Genomic DNA, 14,335 nt, shown 5'->3' on the forward strand with positions numbered 1-14,335 from the left:
ATCATTATATAGTCACTTGATTCATGCAGTCTGCCATTTTGTGTTCTCCCTGCACAAACATTTGCAGAGTCATGCATGATTTGCTTACTTCATCTGCTTAACAATGGTACTCTTCCCAGATTCCCCAGCACCTGGAAAGGAGAGAAACTTGAATTATATTTTTGCCAACACACAAACTCACATTATTATATAGCACTGCTGAGTTGACACAACAAAGATTTGTATGTGCCTATATATACTTTGCAGGGCAATAAAACCATCAGAGGCTTTTAATGATTACTACCATGGGACATTTTGAATAAACACTAAACTGGAAAAAATGAGCCTAGAGCAATTCATATTTTCATTTTTCTATCCAGTTCTGCTATCACAGCCCACTATGATGATATACACTTGCAGCCTAATAGTAATACACACCAAATGAATCCTTTTCCGTGCTCCAATCTGCACTTTCAGTGGACCCGACGACACAACACTTAAAAGAAGCGACTCAATCCGCAGTTTAGCCGTGTCTCAGCTCTATTGGATTAATCAACTGGATCCTGACATCAATGGGATTACACACGGCTCAAATAACCCTGGGTTACGATTTCACGCAGGCTCGCCAGTTAAGATGCATCTAAAAATGAACACCATAACGCGCACACAGCCTCTTTTATATTCTTTGATCAACTTGAAGCTAAGACTCCCGCACTAGCCTCGGCAGCTGCCTATGACATGCACGCATGTTTACAACTGAGAACACAACATTTTAATTAAGCTTCCCTCTGCTGGGAACAGCAACTCCCAGGTGAGGAGAAATGTTAACCAATTCCAACTTCCCCCAAGTGATGAACAGACAACGAATACACACTAACACACAACTAATAAAGACTGCAAACATAGCGTTCATGTTCAAATGCTAACTTGCACCTCCCTCCTCAGTGACCTGCTGAAGCACAAACCATTTCTATCATATATCATATACTTGCCACACTGATTCAACCCAAATATTGTGCAAGATATCAAAGAAACCATGCCCCCGTTTGCTCTGGTTGTATTTCCCTTTTTCTTTTCTTGCCAGAAAAAATGGTAAAAAATCCTCCAAAAACATTGTGGATATGTATCGCTCAGGTTAAGAAGTTTTGAGATTGACTCGTTGAAAAACATATTGATAAAATATATATTACCATGAGGTACAGCAGCACAGTATCTTCTAGTGCATTTTGAATGTTTAATAGTGCTTAATTTATTACTTTCTTGTTGTTTTTGTGCCATAACAAACCCATCAGCAAGTGTGCAGTTATGTATGTTCATCTTGTTTGAAGCTTGCCACTTGCTCCATTGTTTATACTCGGGAGTAGGTGCTAGCTTTGAGCACCCCTTCGCTACGCCTAGCGATCGGAGATCCCCACGGAGATACGGAGGAGGAGAGGCTGAAAAGCTAGACTGATCGGCAACAACTTACTTTTTTTACGCTGTTATAACCGCTAAAAAATGAGGTCCATCTGTGATGCCATTAAAGTGCTGACATTTTGTTTTTAGATTATTTGACTTGAAAGGCACTTAATATCAAAGCGTGCCCAATCAAGGATTTATGATGGGGACAGTTTAAGATTATTTGGTGATGAGCTCTAAGGCATCAAAGTTATGGGCATCCCCTTTACAATATGGTCACATTCTGGATGATAAGAGGGTTCACCCTGTATCTGGCTGTGTGCCTTGGTTCTATAAGTAGAATGAACTGAGAGAGTGGGGTCTCATCTCATTCAACGTCTTTGTGGAGGCAGGGCCACTAGCTACGGTACTTACTACCCTAACTGCAGTTAGCCAGCATATGCTAACATCAGCGACAACACAAAAGCGGTTTTAAGGTGAATGCCAGAGCGGGAATATTACGGTTTTAAACAGAATGAACATTGTGAGCACATTAACACAGATGACCGATATGGACAGTTTTGTCTCAAATGGGGAAAAAAAAGTAACGATGGAGGTGGTCGGGCAGCGGCCGCCTTGGTTCTGACAGTCAACACTTGCTGAGGCATTTGGTCGGCAACTATAAACAAAAGAGTGCAAAATGGTGCACGCCCAGTGTCGCTGGCTACACTGCAAAAACACACACATACCTGCAAATTCTGTCTTGAGCTAATCTCTCACACATATACACTAGTTTTTGACACATCTCATGACTACAATAAATGAAAAAAATGCCTACAAATGTTAAGATAATATTGAAAATCAATTATATTTTGCAGCACGATTATTATTTTGATATCTTGACAAGCCTCCTCCCACTTAAAACTCATGTCACTTTTGTCAGACATTAAGGCATCGCCATAAGGGATGCATCAAGTCACAAAAGGCAGATGCCTCACTGTGCAATATTCATCCATAATCTCCATCACATCACAACAGCAACAAAAACATCATACTACTACATCATACTACTCAAATAGTTCTGCCACACATACGAGCAAAGCTGGGGAAGGAAAAAAAACACTCAAATGTGCTCAAGCAGCGATTAATTTCAACAAGCATGTTCTTCAACATCAGCCTCATCTCGCTCGTAGGCCTCACAGCGACAGCAAGCAAACATACGGTCGGTTGCTTGCACTGGCTGTGTGTGTTGGGCGTACATAATTGCCGTACATTCACATGGCTGTCAGTCAGGCAGCACGGGTTGCTATGCAACCTCTTATACGTCTGACTGAGGCGGTCGGCAGTGGTCACCGGTTTCGAGCTAGGCAACAAATTTGGAACAACAAATACACAGTACCTCATGAGAATTGTGCCGATTGCCGTGGTTGTAGTGGTGTAGAAGTGAACAACCCCCTGACAAGCATTTCTATTTTTTTGGTTACTTAGCTACATCAAAGGTCTACTCTTGATGTTAGTATAGTTGAGGTAAGATTTTTATTCCACACCTTTATTGGCTCACATTAGATGTGCCCTTAAGTGTAACTCAGCATCAGTTTTCTTCATGTTATTTATATAAAACAAGCCAATTTTTGTTTCTGCTCTTAATTATCTACATAGAAGGTCAAATATTGTTATTACCATCCCTGTAAAAGCATTTGTATACCTCCCCTTCATTGGATCACATTAAATGTGCCCTTGAGAGTAATGCAGCTTCAGTTTCACTTGTATAAAAAAACAAAAAGTCACTCTTTTACTTGAACAGAACATTGCCAGACAACAATACCCTATTCAGTGAATATGAGTGTTTAAAAAAAGACATTTATGACTGACTCACAAGCTGTAACCCTGGAACACATGAGTCCTGATACTGATCACACGATATACATCATCATAATATCAATTTGGGTTGCAACTAACGATTTTAATAACCAATTAATTGGTTGATAATTTTTTCGATTGATGAATGAAATTAGCAACAATCTCTAATAATGCATAAATGAACTTTTTCCCTCTACAAAATCATAACAAAGAGGGCGAGGAAGAGGAATTCTTGGCACTAAAATTGAAGTTGAGAAGTATCAACTGACAAACATTGCAAACACTCTGCTGCAAATCAATGAGTCACTGGCGCAGACTGCTACATGCGCATCACCAATAAATAAATAAAAAAAAAACAAAAGAACTTTCGGGGCAGGCTTTGCCTTTGGCATCGCCTCATCTTGGATCTTCTTGGGGGAGGGACGGTGCCTTGTTTGATGGTCAAGTTGTGAAGCACACAGCAAGATGATATGGCTTGCGCTGTACAGGCAAAGCCATGGCTATTTGTAGTTTCACTGTTCTACCACTAGGTAGTGTGTGTTCATCTCAATTACCAAAATAGCTGTTGATTAGTTGGATAATCGATTAATTGTTTCCACTCTAATATCAATCATAATAAAAAGGCATTTTCATTTAAGACCCTACTTCAAATCTAATATCATATCTCACGAAGAATCACTCGTAACAACACAAAGCTAGCATACCTGTGGTAAAATAATCAGCGAGGAATGAGCCCAGTCTGTAATTTCACTGATTAGTCCTACTTCCTACTTTGTTGTTCACTTTGCTCTTACACAGATTTTTCTGCCACATAGGAAATGTGAAGCTTTCAAAATAGTATAATTAACATCAATGTTGAAATTAAATGTAATTCCCATTTATTGCAGCATGAGAACATGTTGTATTTCACTTAGTCATGACTTGCTTTAAATAAACATGTAGCTATTTCTTCTCCTTACATTGCATATAGCAGCATTTGTCTTATTTTGCACAAACGGTGTAATTGTGTAAGGCATCCAGCGGCATCATAGTAAAAGAAGCATAGTGTGTTCATTTCACAAGACGTGAAATGGCGATTAGTTTGTGGGAAGCACTGCTGCCAATATTAGTAATGAAGTGCAGTACAATATCGGTTATTGATTTAAAAAAAAAAAAACAATATCACGCACCTCTAGTTTCAAGACTGCTGCAACCATGTTGGAACCAAACAACATGCAACAGCTGGAAATGTGTCATCGCGTTTCATATATTTATATACAAGATAGCATGACACTATCACTAAATATGCACTAAAATATTATACTGTAAACTAAAAAAAAATAGATTCGGGATGTGCTGTGTTTTTATGTAGTATATATCTTTGATATAACTTTGCTAAAGCCATCTACGGATCACGCCTTAGCCATTTTGTGCCGTTTATTCAGATTTTGTTCTGATTCCATCCGGAAAGCATTGCGTAAACGCATGGAAATGTCATTTTTAAGTGGAAATATAGGCACGAAATTATCGATTTGTATAATCGAAAAATAAAGTAAAACGATATTATTATAAAACAGGACGACACCACAAGTGTGGCTAATCAGGAAGTCAGCTGATTAGCGTTTTACTGGAAACTGTAGCCAATGCACCGAAGCAGAAGAAAAACTTGTTTTAACCTGCAGCATTCAAAATAATCGGGGATTTTTTTATTGCGTGTTTTGTGTTCCAACTAATCCAGGCTAGCGACGCTGGGGTAGCTAGCTTTAAGAAGCTAATTGCTAAATTAGCTTAGCGACTTTAATGCCAGCGTTGGGCGGCAGCGACTGGCTAAAGTAGCGTTAATCCTCCGAGATAAATACATTCAACTAGCATTAGAAGCATTATAACCGTGCTTTAAAAGACGAACAATAGAAAGATAATCCAACTTTTTTAAAAACTAGCTCCACATATCACCGTGCCATCCAACATTAAACAAAATGTCTTCACTTGTTTCGATGTCATCAAAGTTAAATGAATACAATAATTCCATTTTGCAAGATTTAGTTATACAACATCTATTATCTGATGTGTACTTTTGAAAGGAAATTGCTGCAGTAACAGACTAATGTGGGTAGGTCCAGCAAATAGACCCCGACCATCCATCTTTCTCTCACCAAGCAGCAACAGCTTCACCTCCCGGGCAGCTTTCTCGCCGTCGTCCCGGAGGTTCCTGTCGATCATCTTGCTCCGCTCCTGAGCCGCCTTGTCGTCCGTGCTCAGCGTACATCCCATCTTGCGGCAGAGTTATCTCCGAGGGAAAAATAAAACAATTGGGACGCAACAGAACTTTTTACTGTGGGGGGAGTGCTACGACATGCAACGGCTATCACCAAGCTAGCACCCAGAAATGGGGTGGAGGACTGTAGCAGGAGGGAGGAGGGGGCGAAGTGTGCCAACAGTTGGGATTGAAGCACGCCCTTCTCTCTAAAACTGACCACTTCGCAGCCAATACGCGTTATTTTTTAATTTGGCCCTACTGAGTTAAAAGCGAATGTTGTATAGTCGTTAAAGACGTCTTAAATGGCGAAAATCAAAGCGACAAGCCACATTTGCTTCGCAGGTTTGAGATCTCTTCCGGTACAGTTCGCGACGTAAATGAGCAAAGCGCATGCGCAGATTTCAAGAGGAAAAGTCACGCTGGCTGTTTAAACTGGTGTGATTTAACTGAAATCAGATTCTTCAATGTTGATCTCTTAAGTACTTTTTTTCTTCACATGTCGACTTTATTTGGTTTATATTGTAACACAACACTTATACCATACTACAAGGGACCACGTTGATATTTTATATCTATATATTTGAAAATCTTCTAAAAAGGCTAAAAAACAACTTGCATGACAAGGTTTTGGCTTATTGTCAGATATTATCAGATATCAGGCATTAACGATTCTGATTTTTCTCTGAACATTGTGTCTTAGTTGTACTTTTGCTATTTTTGTGGTTTGATTTTAATTGATTTTTTATTGTATTGTGCTCTATTAATAATTAACAAGTTTATAGTTTTGGTTTTAGAGGTGGGGTTCCAAACTTATTCCGCCCAGGGCTACAGAAAAAATAATAATGCACTTGGGACATCCTACCCCTGCTCCATGACCTAGCAATTACTGATAGTCTGTTCACTTCCTGTGTTTGATGGATGGATGATTTAAACATCACACAGAGAGGTTCCAATTTACCACTATGCCATCATACTACCAAAGTCCAAAACATTTTTTTATTGTTCACATTATAACATTAACAGTGTCTTCCATTTTTAAGATCACGCTTGCAGCATTTTACTACCTAGATTTTGGTCAACAATCATCTGACAATTTAGGCAAATCAGCCGCAACATTGGGTGAAAACACTGGTACTTGATTTGCATTGTCAGCCCCTGTCATGACCTGCAAAAGCTTGCTAACATCTTTGCATATGACACTTGTCAGACTAGGCAGACACTGTTTGTGGACAGGAGTTCTCAGGTGAACTTCATTCTCTGCAGTCCTCCATGTAGAGTATATGACATGTATGTACAGTAAACCTGTTTGAATTAGCTCATAATATAATTTTTTTCTCACAGATTGTGAACGTCTGCTGTCTTGGTGTTTTTCATATCCCGTCACAGGGATGGAAAGATGTGCTGATGCTCACAAATGAGGACTCCACCCTGTGGTTATGTTTCCTCTGTGACCACATCCAGGAATTCAAATGACTGTCAGATGAATGCAATGCAGCACGAGCAGCACTGCAGCCAGAGCACCTGAAATTAATGAAAACAATGGAAGTGATGCATGATAAATGAAATGTTTTTTTAAAGTACATTTTCATTTTTTGAAAAATTGCACAGTTCCGTGCTGTAAATGTGAAGAAATGCAGTATACACAGCAAATAGAAATTCAACGTGAGTAATTGAGATGCCCATAAAAATGCCTATGTTTGACAATCTGCATTATGCTTTGAACAACATTTGCAATAAAACTGAATGTAATTACATTACAATTACGTTACATTACAATGTAATACTAAGAAATGAAAAAGTAGTAAGTGCAAGAGTCGTTAGACATAGCATTGTATGGAGACTGTAGTTCAGGATTCTTCTTCCTTATACTTTGTAAACATCAACTGCTTGTACTGTTTCTTGAAATGGCTCATTTTGGTATACTGACAGTCAACAAAAACTTTGAGGGAGCAATGTATACATATTTCTACTTGCAGGAGGTTATCTAGCCCTTGTGGATTTATTGTTGACTTAGTGCTTGGGTAGTTGAGATAATGGTGACTTGTCATGTTGTCATGGTTCATTGCACCCCAGTTCAATTCCACTCTTGGCCATCTCTGTGTAGAGTTTGCATGTTCTCTGTCCGGTTTCCTCCCACATTCCAAAAACATGTTAGGTTAATTAATCCATTAATTGTCCATGGGTATGAATGTGAGTGTGAATGGTTCTTTGTCTATGTGTGCGCTGTGATTGGCCGGTGACCAGTCTCGCCCGAAGACAGCTGGGATAGGCTCCAGCACCGCCGCTACCCTTGTGAGGATAAGCGGTAGAAAATGAATGAATGAATGAATTAGATTTTTCATTACATTACATTAAATTCTTTGTATAGTATATTTGAATACCACAGGCATACAAAACTGTGGTGAGACCAGCCATGTTGTTTGGTCTAGAGGCAGTGCCACTGAGGAAAAGACAGGAAGCAGAACTGGTAGGTAGCAGAGATTAGGATGCTGAGGTTCTCATTGGGAGTGACCAGGATGGATAGGATCAGGAACGAGTACATCAGAGGGCCATTACATGTTAGAGGCCTTGGAGATAAAGTCAGAGAGGCCAGACTGAGATGGTTGGGACATACCATAGGAGAGATATATTGGTAGAAGGAGGCGTAGAGGAAGACCAAAGAGGAAGTTTATGGATGTAGTGAAGGAGGACATGAGGGTAGTTGGTGTGAGAGAGACAGATGCAGAAGACAGGGTTAGATGGAGGAGATTGATTTGCTGTGGCGACCCCTGAAGGGAAAAGCCCAAAGAGAAAGAAGAAGTACAGTAGATTTGATTAGCCCAAAAGTGCCGCACAAGTGATTTTGACCAGAACTGACCCAGCAGTATTCTTGGTAGTTGTATGTATAAATGGGATGGGAAAGGGTTGACATGTGGTCGGAATTCATCTTCCCACTTTGCATATAATTTCCATTGCAGGTGGCAATGCAATATTATGCAAAGTAAAACATTTCATAATTTCCCATGTACGTGCTGAACATGAGAAGAACAGGTTGAGCCAAGAGGGGAAAAGTGCATTTAAAGCCTCTCTTTAAAAGTCCTGTTTCCTAACCCTCATTGAAGAATGCATTCATATTTGTGCGCATGGTCAGCGGGGACATGACAGTATTATTGTTGCTATGGCAAAACCGTGCTACAGCACAACAAGAAATGTTTTGAATCCTTCAAGAGACACAGCCTCACAATGCCCTGCGTCTGAATGGAGGACAGCGGCTCAGCACTTTGATGCTCATTATTGCTACAGGCCCCCAAGTGGGACCTATTAGCCACAGTGTGTGTGTGTGTGTTCATTATTCAAAACTCAGAAATGGCCTGAAGCTGTACACACTGCTGCCGAACATATTGCTCTTATTGACTCATTATGTTAATTAACTTATTATACGAGTTTAAAAGAACACCAAAAACATCAAACTCAAACGCAGCCCCAGCTGGAGTGGATAGTGGAAGTCAAAAATAAAATGATAACCTCAATTTCTAATTAGTTTTATAATATAAAGGAAAAGAAATAGATACAAGACAAGGACGGGGGACTGTGCTTGTTCAAAATGACATTCCAGTTTTAACATTCAGGTAGTGACAATGCGTGAGGGTTAGGGTGGGGGCAAATACAGTATTCAGAAAAGGCTTGTGGTGACTCAATTGTCCTCTAGATGGCAGCAGAGTAGTAAAGCCTACACCCGAGGGACTAGTCAGCACCATTTACATCAGGGGTCTCAAACTCAATTTACTTGGGGGCCACTGGAGCTCGGGTCTGGCTGAGAATGGGCCGCATCAGGTTTAAAAAAAATTTATTAAAAACAGAAAAATGAATAAACTTTGCTTTGGTTTTATCAGAAAAGCTCTGATAAAACATTCCACTGTTCTCAAATATCTTCATTTTTATTTTTCTACACAAAATAAGATGCCAAATAAATAAACAAATCATGAATAAAGAAAATCAATCAATCAGTAATAAATAAATAAATATAATAATAATATAATAAAACGGCAAATAATAAAAACTTAAGAAACCACATATAGTTGGTGGGTAGACACATTTTTTTTTCAGATTAAAATGAACAAAGCATTATTAGAGCCCTGTAGACATGACAAAACACGACTATAGTCACATTTATACTCTTTTTATTTACAACATATTGCGCAACTGCAGGGTCTTGAGACACATGCTAACTCGCAAACTAGAGAGCTAGCGACCTAAACGGTAGCCTTCAAGTTATTTCCTTTAAACTTAAATAGCCAAAAACTTACCACTTCCACACGGATAGGGAGGATAACTATTAACAGTTATTTAACCTTTAACATGAACATTAATCAAACGTAATACATTTTTCTGGGTAAATGATACCATACAGCATCCATATCAAACTTGCGCGGGCCGCACTAACATTAAACTTTCATATCAAGACGGGGGCCTCAAACTGCGGGCCACATTTGGCCCGCGGGCCGCGTGTTTGAGACCCCTGATTTACATTGTTATATATTTAGTGTGGCGTCATCCAGGGAAATCATCATCATATATCCTGTGTGTATGCGAATGGACACGTGTGTACGTAAATTGAAAAACGTACGGTAACAATATATGCATGGCCAGATGGACAGACGTCACAAAAGTTCACATCATGTTTACAGTGGATGATCAGATATATGTTTAAAAGTTATGCATGTGTGATTAGACCAACATCTTTGTAGATAAAATTTAACTCTTTTTTTTTTTTGCTTTTTTTTTTTTCTTCTTCCTTTTTCTCATGGCAAGATCCTCGTAAAGATGTCTGCATGTTGGAAGAACGGGTCATGTATGCATAAAGAAAAATGCATTTTTCCAATTTGAATGTACAGTTTCTATACATTCCTTATATGTGTGAATATTTTGATTATGTAAAAATAATATAAAATTGAACTCTAACTGGAAATTAAATGAATCATATTTAATGTTTACATATGGATGAAGAGAGACATGTGTATTTAAACTGATAAACAGGTTAATATTGAACAAATAAAAGTTGCGACTCATTTTTGGTGAGCAGAGTTACCAGCGTTGGCGCAAACAAATACAATTTTCCCATCCAGATGGAACGTTGAGCGTTTTAGGAAGAGTGTGATTACTCACAGTCCAGGGTTTTGTGGTACTCAGCTAATGTGTAATAAATCACAGGCGCATCAATGGATATAAGTGTGGGTCCGTGCCAGTAGAGTCCAGGTGGCCTAAATCCCAAGTAAGGCTGATCCATAATAGATGATGACAAAGCCAAAAACAACCTACAAGTTATTATTGCTTCACTTTTTGGACTTTTGCATGCACCAGTAAACCTGTCGGCAGGAAGTGTTACATATGGAGCTGCTATTGTGTCGTCCATTCACAAAGCTGCTGTGGTTCAAACTAGATGACCTCATTTCCCTTAAAAAAGGAAGCCTGAGGCATGGATTCAAAGAGTGAAAAGCTAAGAGCTTCATTGTTACTTGTAGCTTTTTTATTCCTTTTTTATGAGTGGTATAGGGCAAATGAGGATGATGTTCTTCGTATAATTGTGTTACTCTGAATTTGTGCTTACAGTTGAACAAATGTGTACAAATGTATATCATATATGCATATACTGCTTGTAACATATACAGGCAATAATGAAAAAGATGTGCTTGTCTAAACTGGGGGTGGTGGCTTTTATCACTCATGGTGCAAGCATATATACATCATATGCCCTACAGCACTGCGTCCTTTATGCTTTCCATCAGGCCTTCTTTTCACACTTGCCTCTCATGTCAAGATACGTGCTGCTCGAAAGAGACCTTTTACCAGCCCATACTCACATGTGGATGCTAACTGGGAGCATGTTGTATAATGTTAACATGCAAAACAGCTAGCTGTGCCCAGCGGGCCTGGTATGAACGAATAAATTATATGTACATTACATGTTGTGTTGTAAACTGCAAAAGGAAGGAAGTGTGGTGAATCTCTAGTTTTAAAGGTCTTTATACACCCGTAAAATATGAATATGGTGAATCTCTAGTTTTAAATGTCTTTATTCATTCATTCATTTTCTACCGCTTTTCCTCACGAGGGTCGCAGGGGGTGCTGGAGCCTATCCCAGCTGTCTTCGGGCGAGAAGCGGGGTACACCGTGGACTGGTGGCCAGCCGATCACAGGGCACATATAGACAAACAACCATTCACACTCACATTCATACCTATGGACAATTTGGAGTCGCCAATTAACCTAGCATGTTTTTGGAATGTGGGAGGAAAACGGAGTAATCCCACGCATGCACGAGGAGAACATGCAAACTCCACAACTCCCTCCTCCAAGGGTGGAATTGAACCCTGGTCTCCTAGCTGTGAGGTCTGCGCGCTAACCACACGACCGCTGTGCCGCCTTAAATGTCTTTATACAGCTGTAAAATATGAATATGGTGAATCTCTAGTTTTAAAGGTCTTTATACACCGTGCAATATGAATATGAGTAATGACAATATACAGTATATGCCGCACGATGTTCGAGTGGGTAGCATGTTGGCCACACAGTCGGGAGATCTTTTCTTCCCGTACGTGTGTGGGTTTTCTCCGGTTTCCTCCCACATTCCAAAAACATGCTAGGTTAATTGCTGACTCCAAATTGTCCATAGGTATGAATGTGAGTGTGAATGGTTGTTTGTCTATATGTGCCCTGTGATTGGCTGGTGACCAGTCCAGGATGTACCCTGCCTCTCGCCCGAAGACAGCTAGGATAGGCTCCAGCATACTCCCACTGCATAGAAAATGGATGGATATTTAAAAAAAAATTGTATAACTATTTTATTCCACCCACAGGTTAATATTGTGCATAAGTACAACTGATACTACAAATCCCGGAATGCACTGCAATAGAGCCACACATAGCTTGTAGTCATGATGCTCACCAAGGCAAACGTAATGTAGTTTGTTTGAATCTATTTTTGAATGCCTCTTAAAAAGATTCTATTATCATCCTTGTTTTCAGCCATTTGAAATAAATCTCACAGGTCCCACAACCGTGTATCGGGAGTGTGTTGCTCAAGTTTAAAAGTACTTTTAGTAAAGCCTACCAGCAACGTGGTTTGTTTTGTGTCTGTCTTTGACACAAATGTTTTTCCCTTGATGACATTACAAAAACACAGAACTTCAGAAGCAAGCTCTTTTCACAAGTGAGGAATAAGCCAAATAATTAGTAAACAATGCCAAAGTTTCAGATAATGAGGTTTGCTCATTTGGAAGTGAGCCTTGAAAGAAGGTTTTTTAAATTAGAAAGTGTTGTTCGCTGCAGTTGTAGTTTGGGAGTCTGACCAATCACAGCGGGGTCGGTGTGCCCGGAGGCGGGGCATGGGTGCAATAAATTAAAACAGATCCTTTTGGGGGAAGCACAAATCCAAATACAGCTGGAAGAGGCGCAGATTCTGGAAGATCGAGAAAGTTTTCTGTTTGAGTTATTGTGTGTAGCTGCTCTGTCGGAGTCCACAACTCAATACGAACATAAATGGACATAATAGGTCACCTTTATCTTAAAGATAAATGCTTTTTAATATATCGTTCTGATTGATGGTTTTGTATTAGATCACAATATCATCGTGCAGGCTTAGTTCAATGCAGGTTTATACCTCAAAGAATTTCTAAAAGCATATTTTACGGGACCTGCAGTGCTAAGAGTCGACTGGGCCGGAGCCAGTTGGTGCCGGTTCACGCCAATGCAATTTGCTGTGCACCTAGTGTCGCCAATAAGGTGCCTAGTGGCGTGCAGTGGCTCAAACTGCCTCCCAACTGGCTCATAGTGGCCCGTAATTACGGCAAAAATTGAGTTTGGTGGCAAGAAAATTTCAAAATGTTTAAAATCTTTGTTGAGCCACTTGCATCAAGCAATCGGCGCTAAGTGTCCACCAAGTGGAACCAAATGTCGCAAACAATCCGTCTACTGGAATGTAATGGCGCGAGCCAAGTTGCGCCAATGATGCTAGGAGTCCACTCGGCCGGCGCCAGTTGGTGCCGGTTCACACCAATGCAATTTTCTGTGGCACCTAGTGTCGCCAATAAGGTGCCTAGTGGCGTGCAGTGGCTCAAACTGCCTCCCAACTGGCTCGTGGTGGCCCGTAATAGCGGCAAAAATTGAGTTTGGCGGGAAGAAAATTTCAAAATGTGTAAAATCTTTGTTGAGCCGCTTGCATCAAGCAATCGGCGCGAAGTGTCCACCAAGTGGAACCAAATGTCGCAAACAATCCACCTACTGGAATCCACTGGAATGTAATGGCGCGGGCCAAGTTGTGCCATTGATGCTAGGAGTCCACTCGGCCGGCGGCAGTTGGTGCCAAAGATTATGTGCCACAGCAAGCCACTACGCGCCAATCACACCAGTGGACTCCTAGTATTAGACAGCTATAACGCCAATTAAAATAGTCATAGAGTCATACCACCCCATCAAGAAAGCAAATAAATATTTGATTGTAATTACAATTACATGAGAAGACCAACAAATCAATTAGCAGAGCGCCATAATAAGCTCTGGAAATCATCAATTTTTGTCATTGCGGTGAGACATGGCGACCATTATTCTTTGTGGTAACGCCATCAAAGTAAGGTCATCCACCAAGTGGGGCACACAGCGTCACAGGTTCACTTAAAAGGTCAAAACAGCAGAGTTTTAAAGGTTAACACCCTGCCGGGCGGCCGCTCCTCTTTTGTTGCGTGCGTCCTGCCTTTAATTGCTGCAGAGCATTTGATTTGATTTCATAAATCACAAAAACACGCGGTGTGCATGACGGTGGCCTACAGCTCAGAGTGGAGGCCACAGCAAAACAAAATCCCTCTCCTTCCGCCTGTCTCGTCTCTTGTTTATTCAAATTTTACACTC

The 14,335-nt window shown here is 40.3% G+C and overlaps 1 protein-coding gene across 1 annotated transcript in view; it reads right to left on the reverse strand.

The window, feature by feature from the left end:
• The window catches only part of LOC131130809 (guanine nucleotide-binding protein G(i) subunit alpha-1), a 12,444-nt gene extending 6,612 nt beyond the window's left edge, over positions 1 to 5,832 (reverse strand). Inside the window, exons 1-2 of the mRNA XM_058074826.1 lie at positions 5,349 to 5,832; positions 89 to 131 (exon numbers count right to left, since the gene is read on the reverse strand). Of these exons, the coding sequence (XP_057930809.1) occupies positions 89 to 131; positions 5,349 to 5,466 (161 nt within the window). The 5' untranslated portion in view covers positions 5,467 to 5,832. The remainder of the gene's footprint in view (positions 1 to 88; positions 132 to 5,348) is intronic.
• Positions 5,833 to 14,335: the final 8,503 nt, after the last annotated feature.

This window comes from Doryrhamphus excisus, chromosome 6 (genome assembly GCF_030265055.1).
Source record: "Doryrhamphus excisus isolate RoL2022-K1 chromosome 6, RoL_Dexc_1.0, whole genome shotgun sequence".
In the NCBI taxonomy this organism is placed as follows: domain Eukaryota; kingdom Metazoa; phylum Chordata; class Actinopteri; order Syngnathiformes; family Syngnathidae; genus Doryrhamphus; species Doryrhamphus excisus.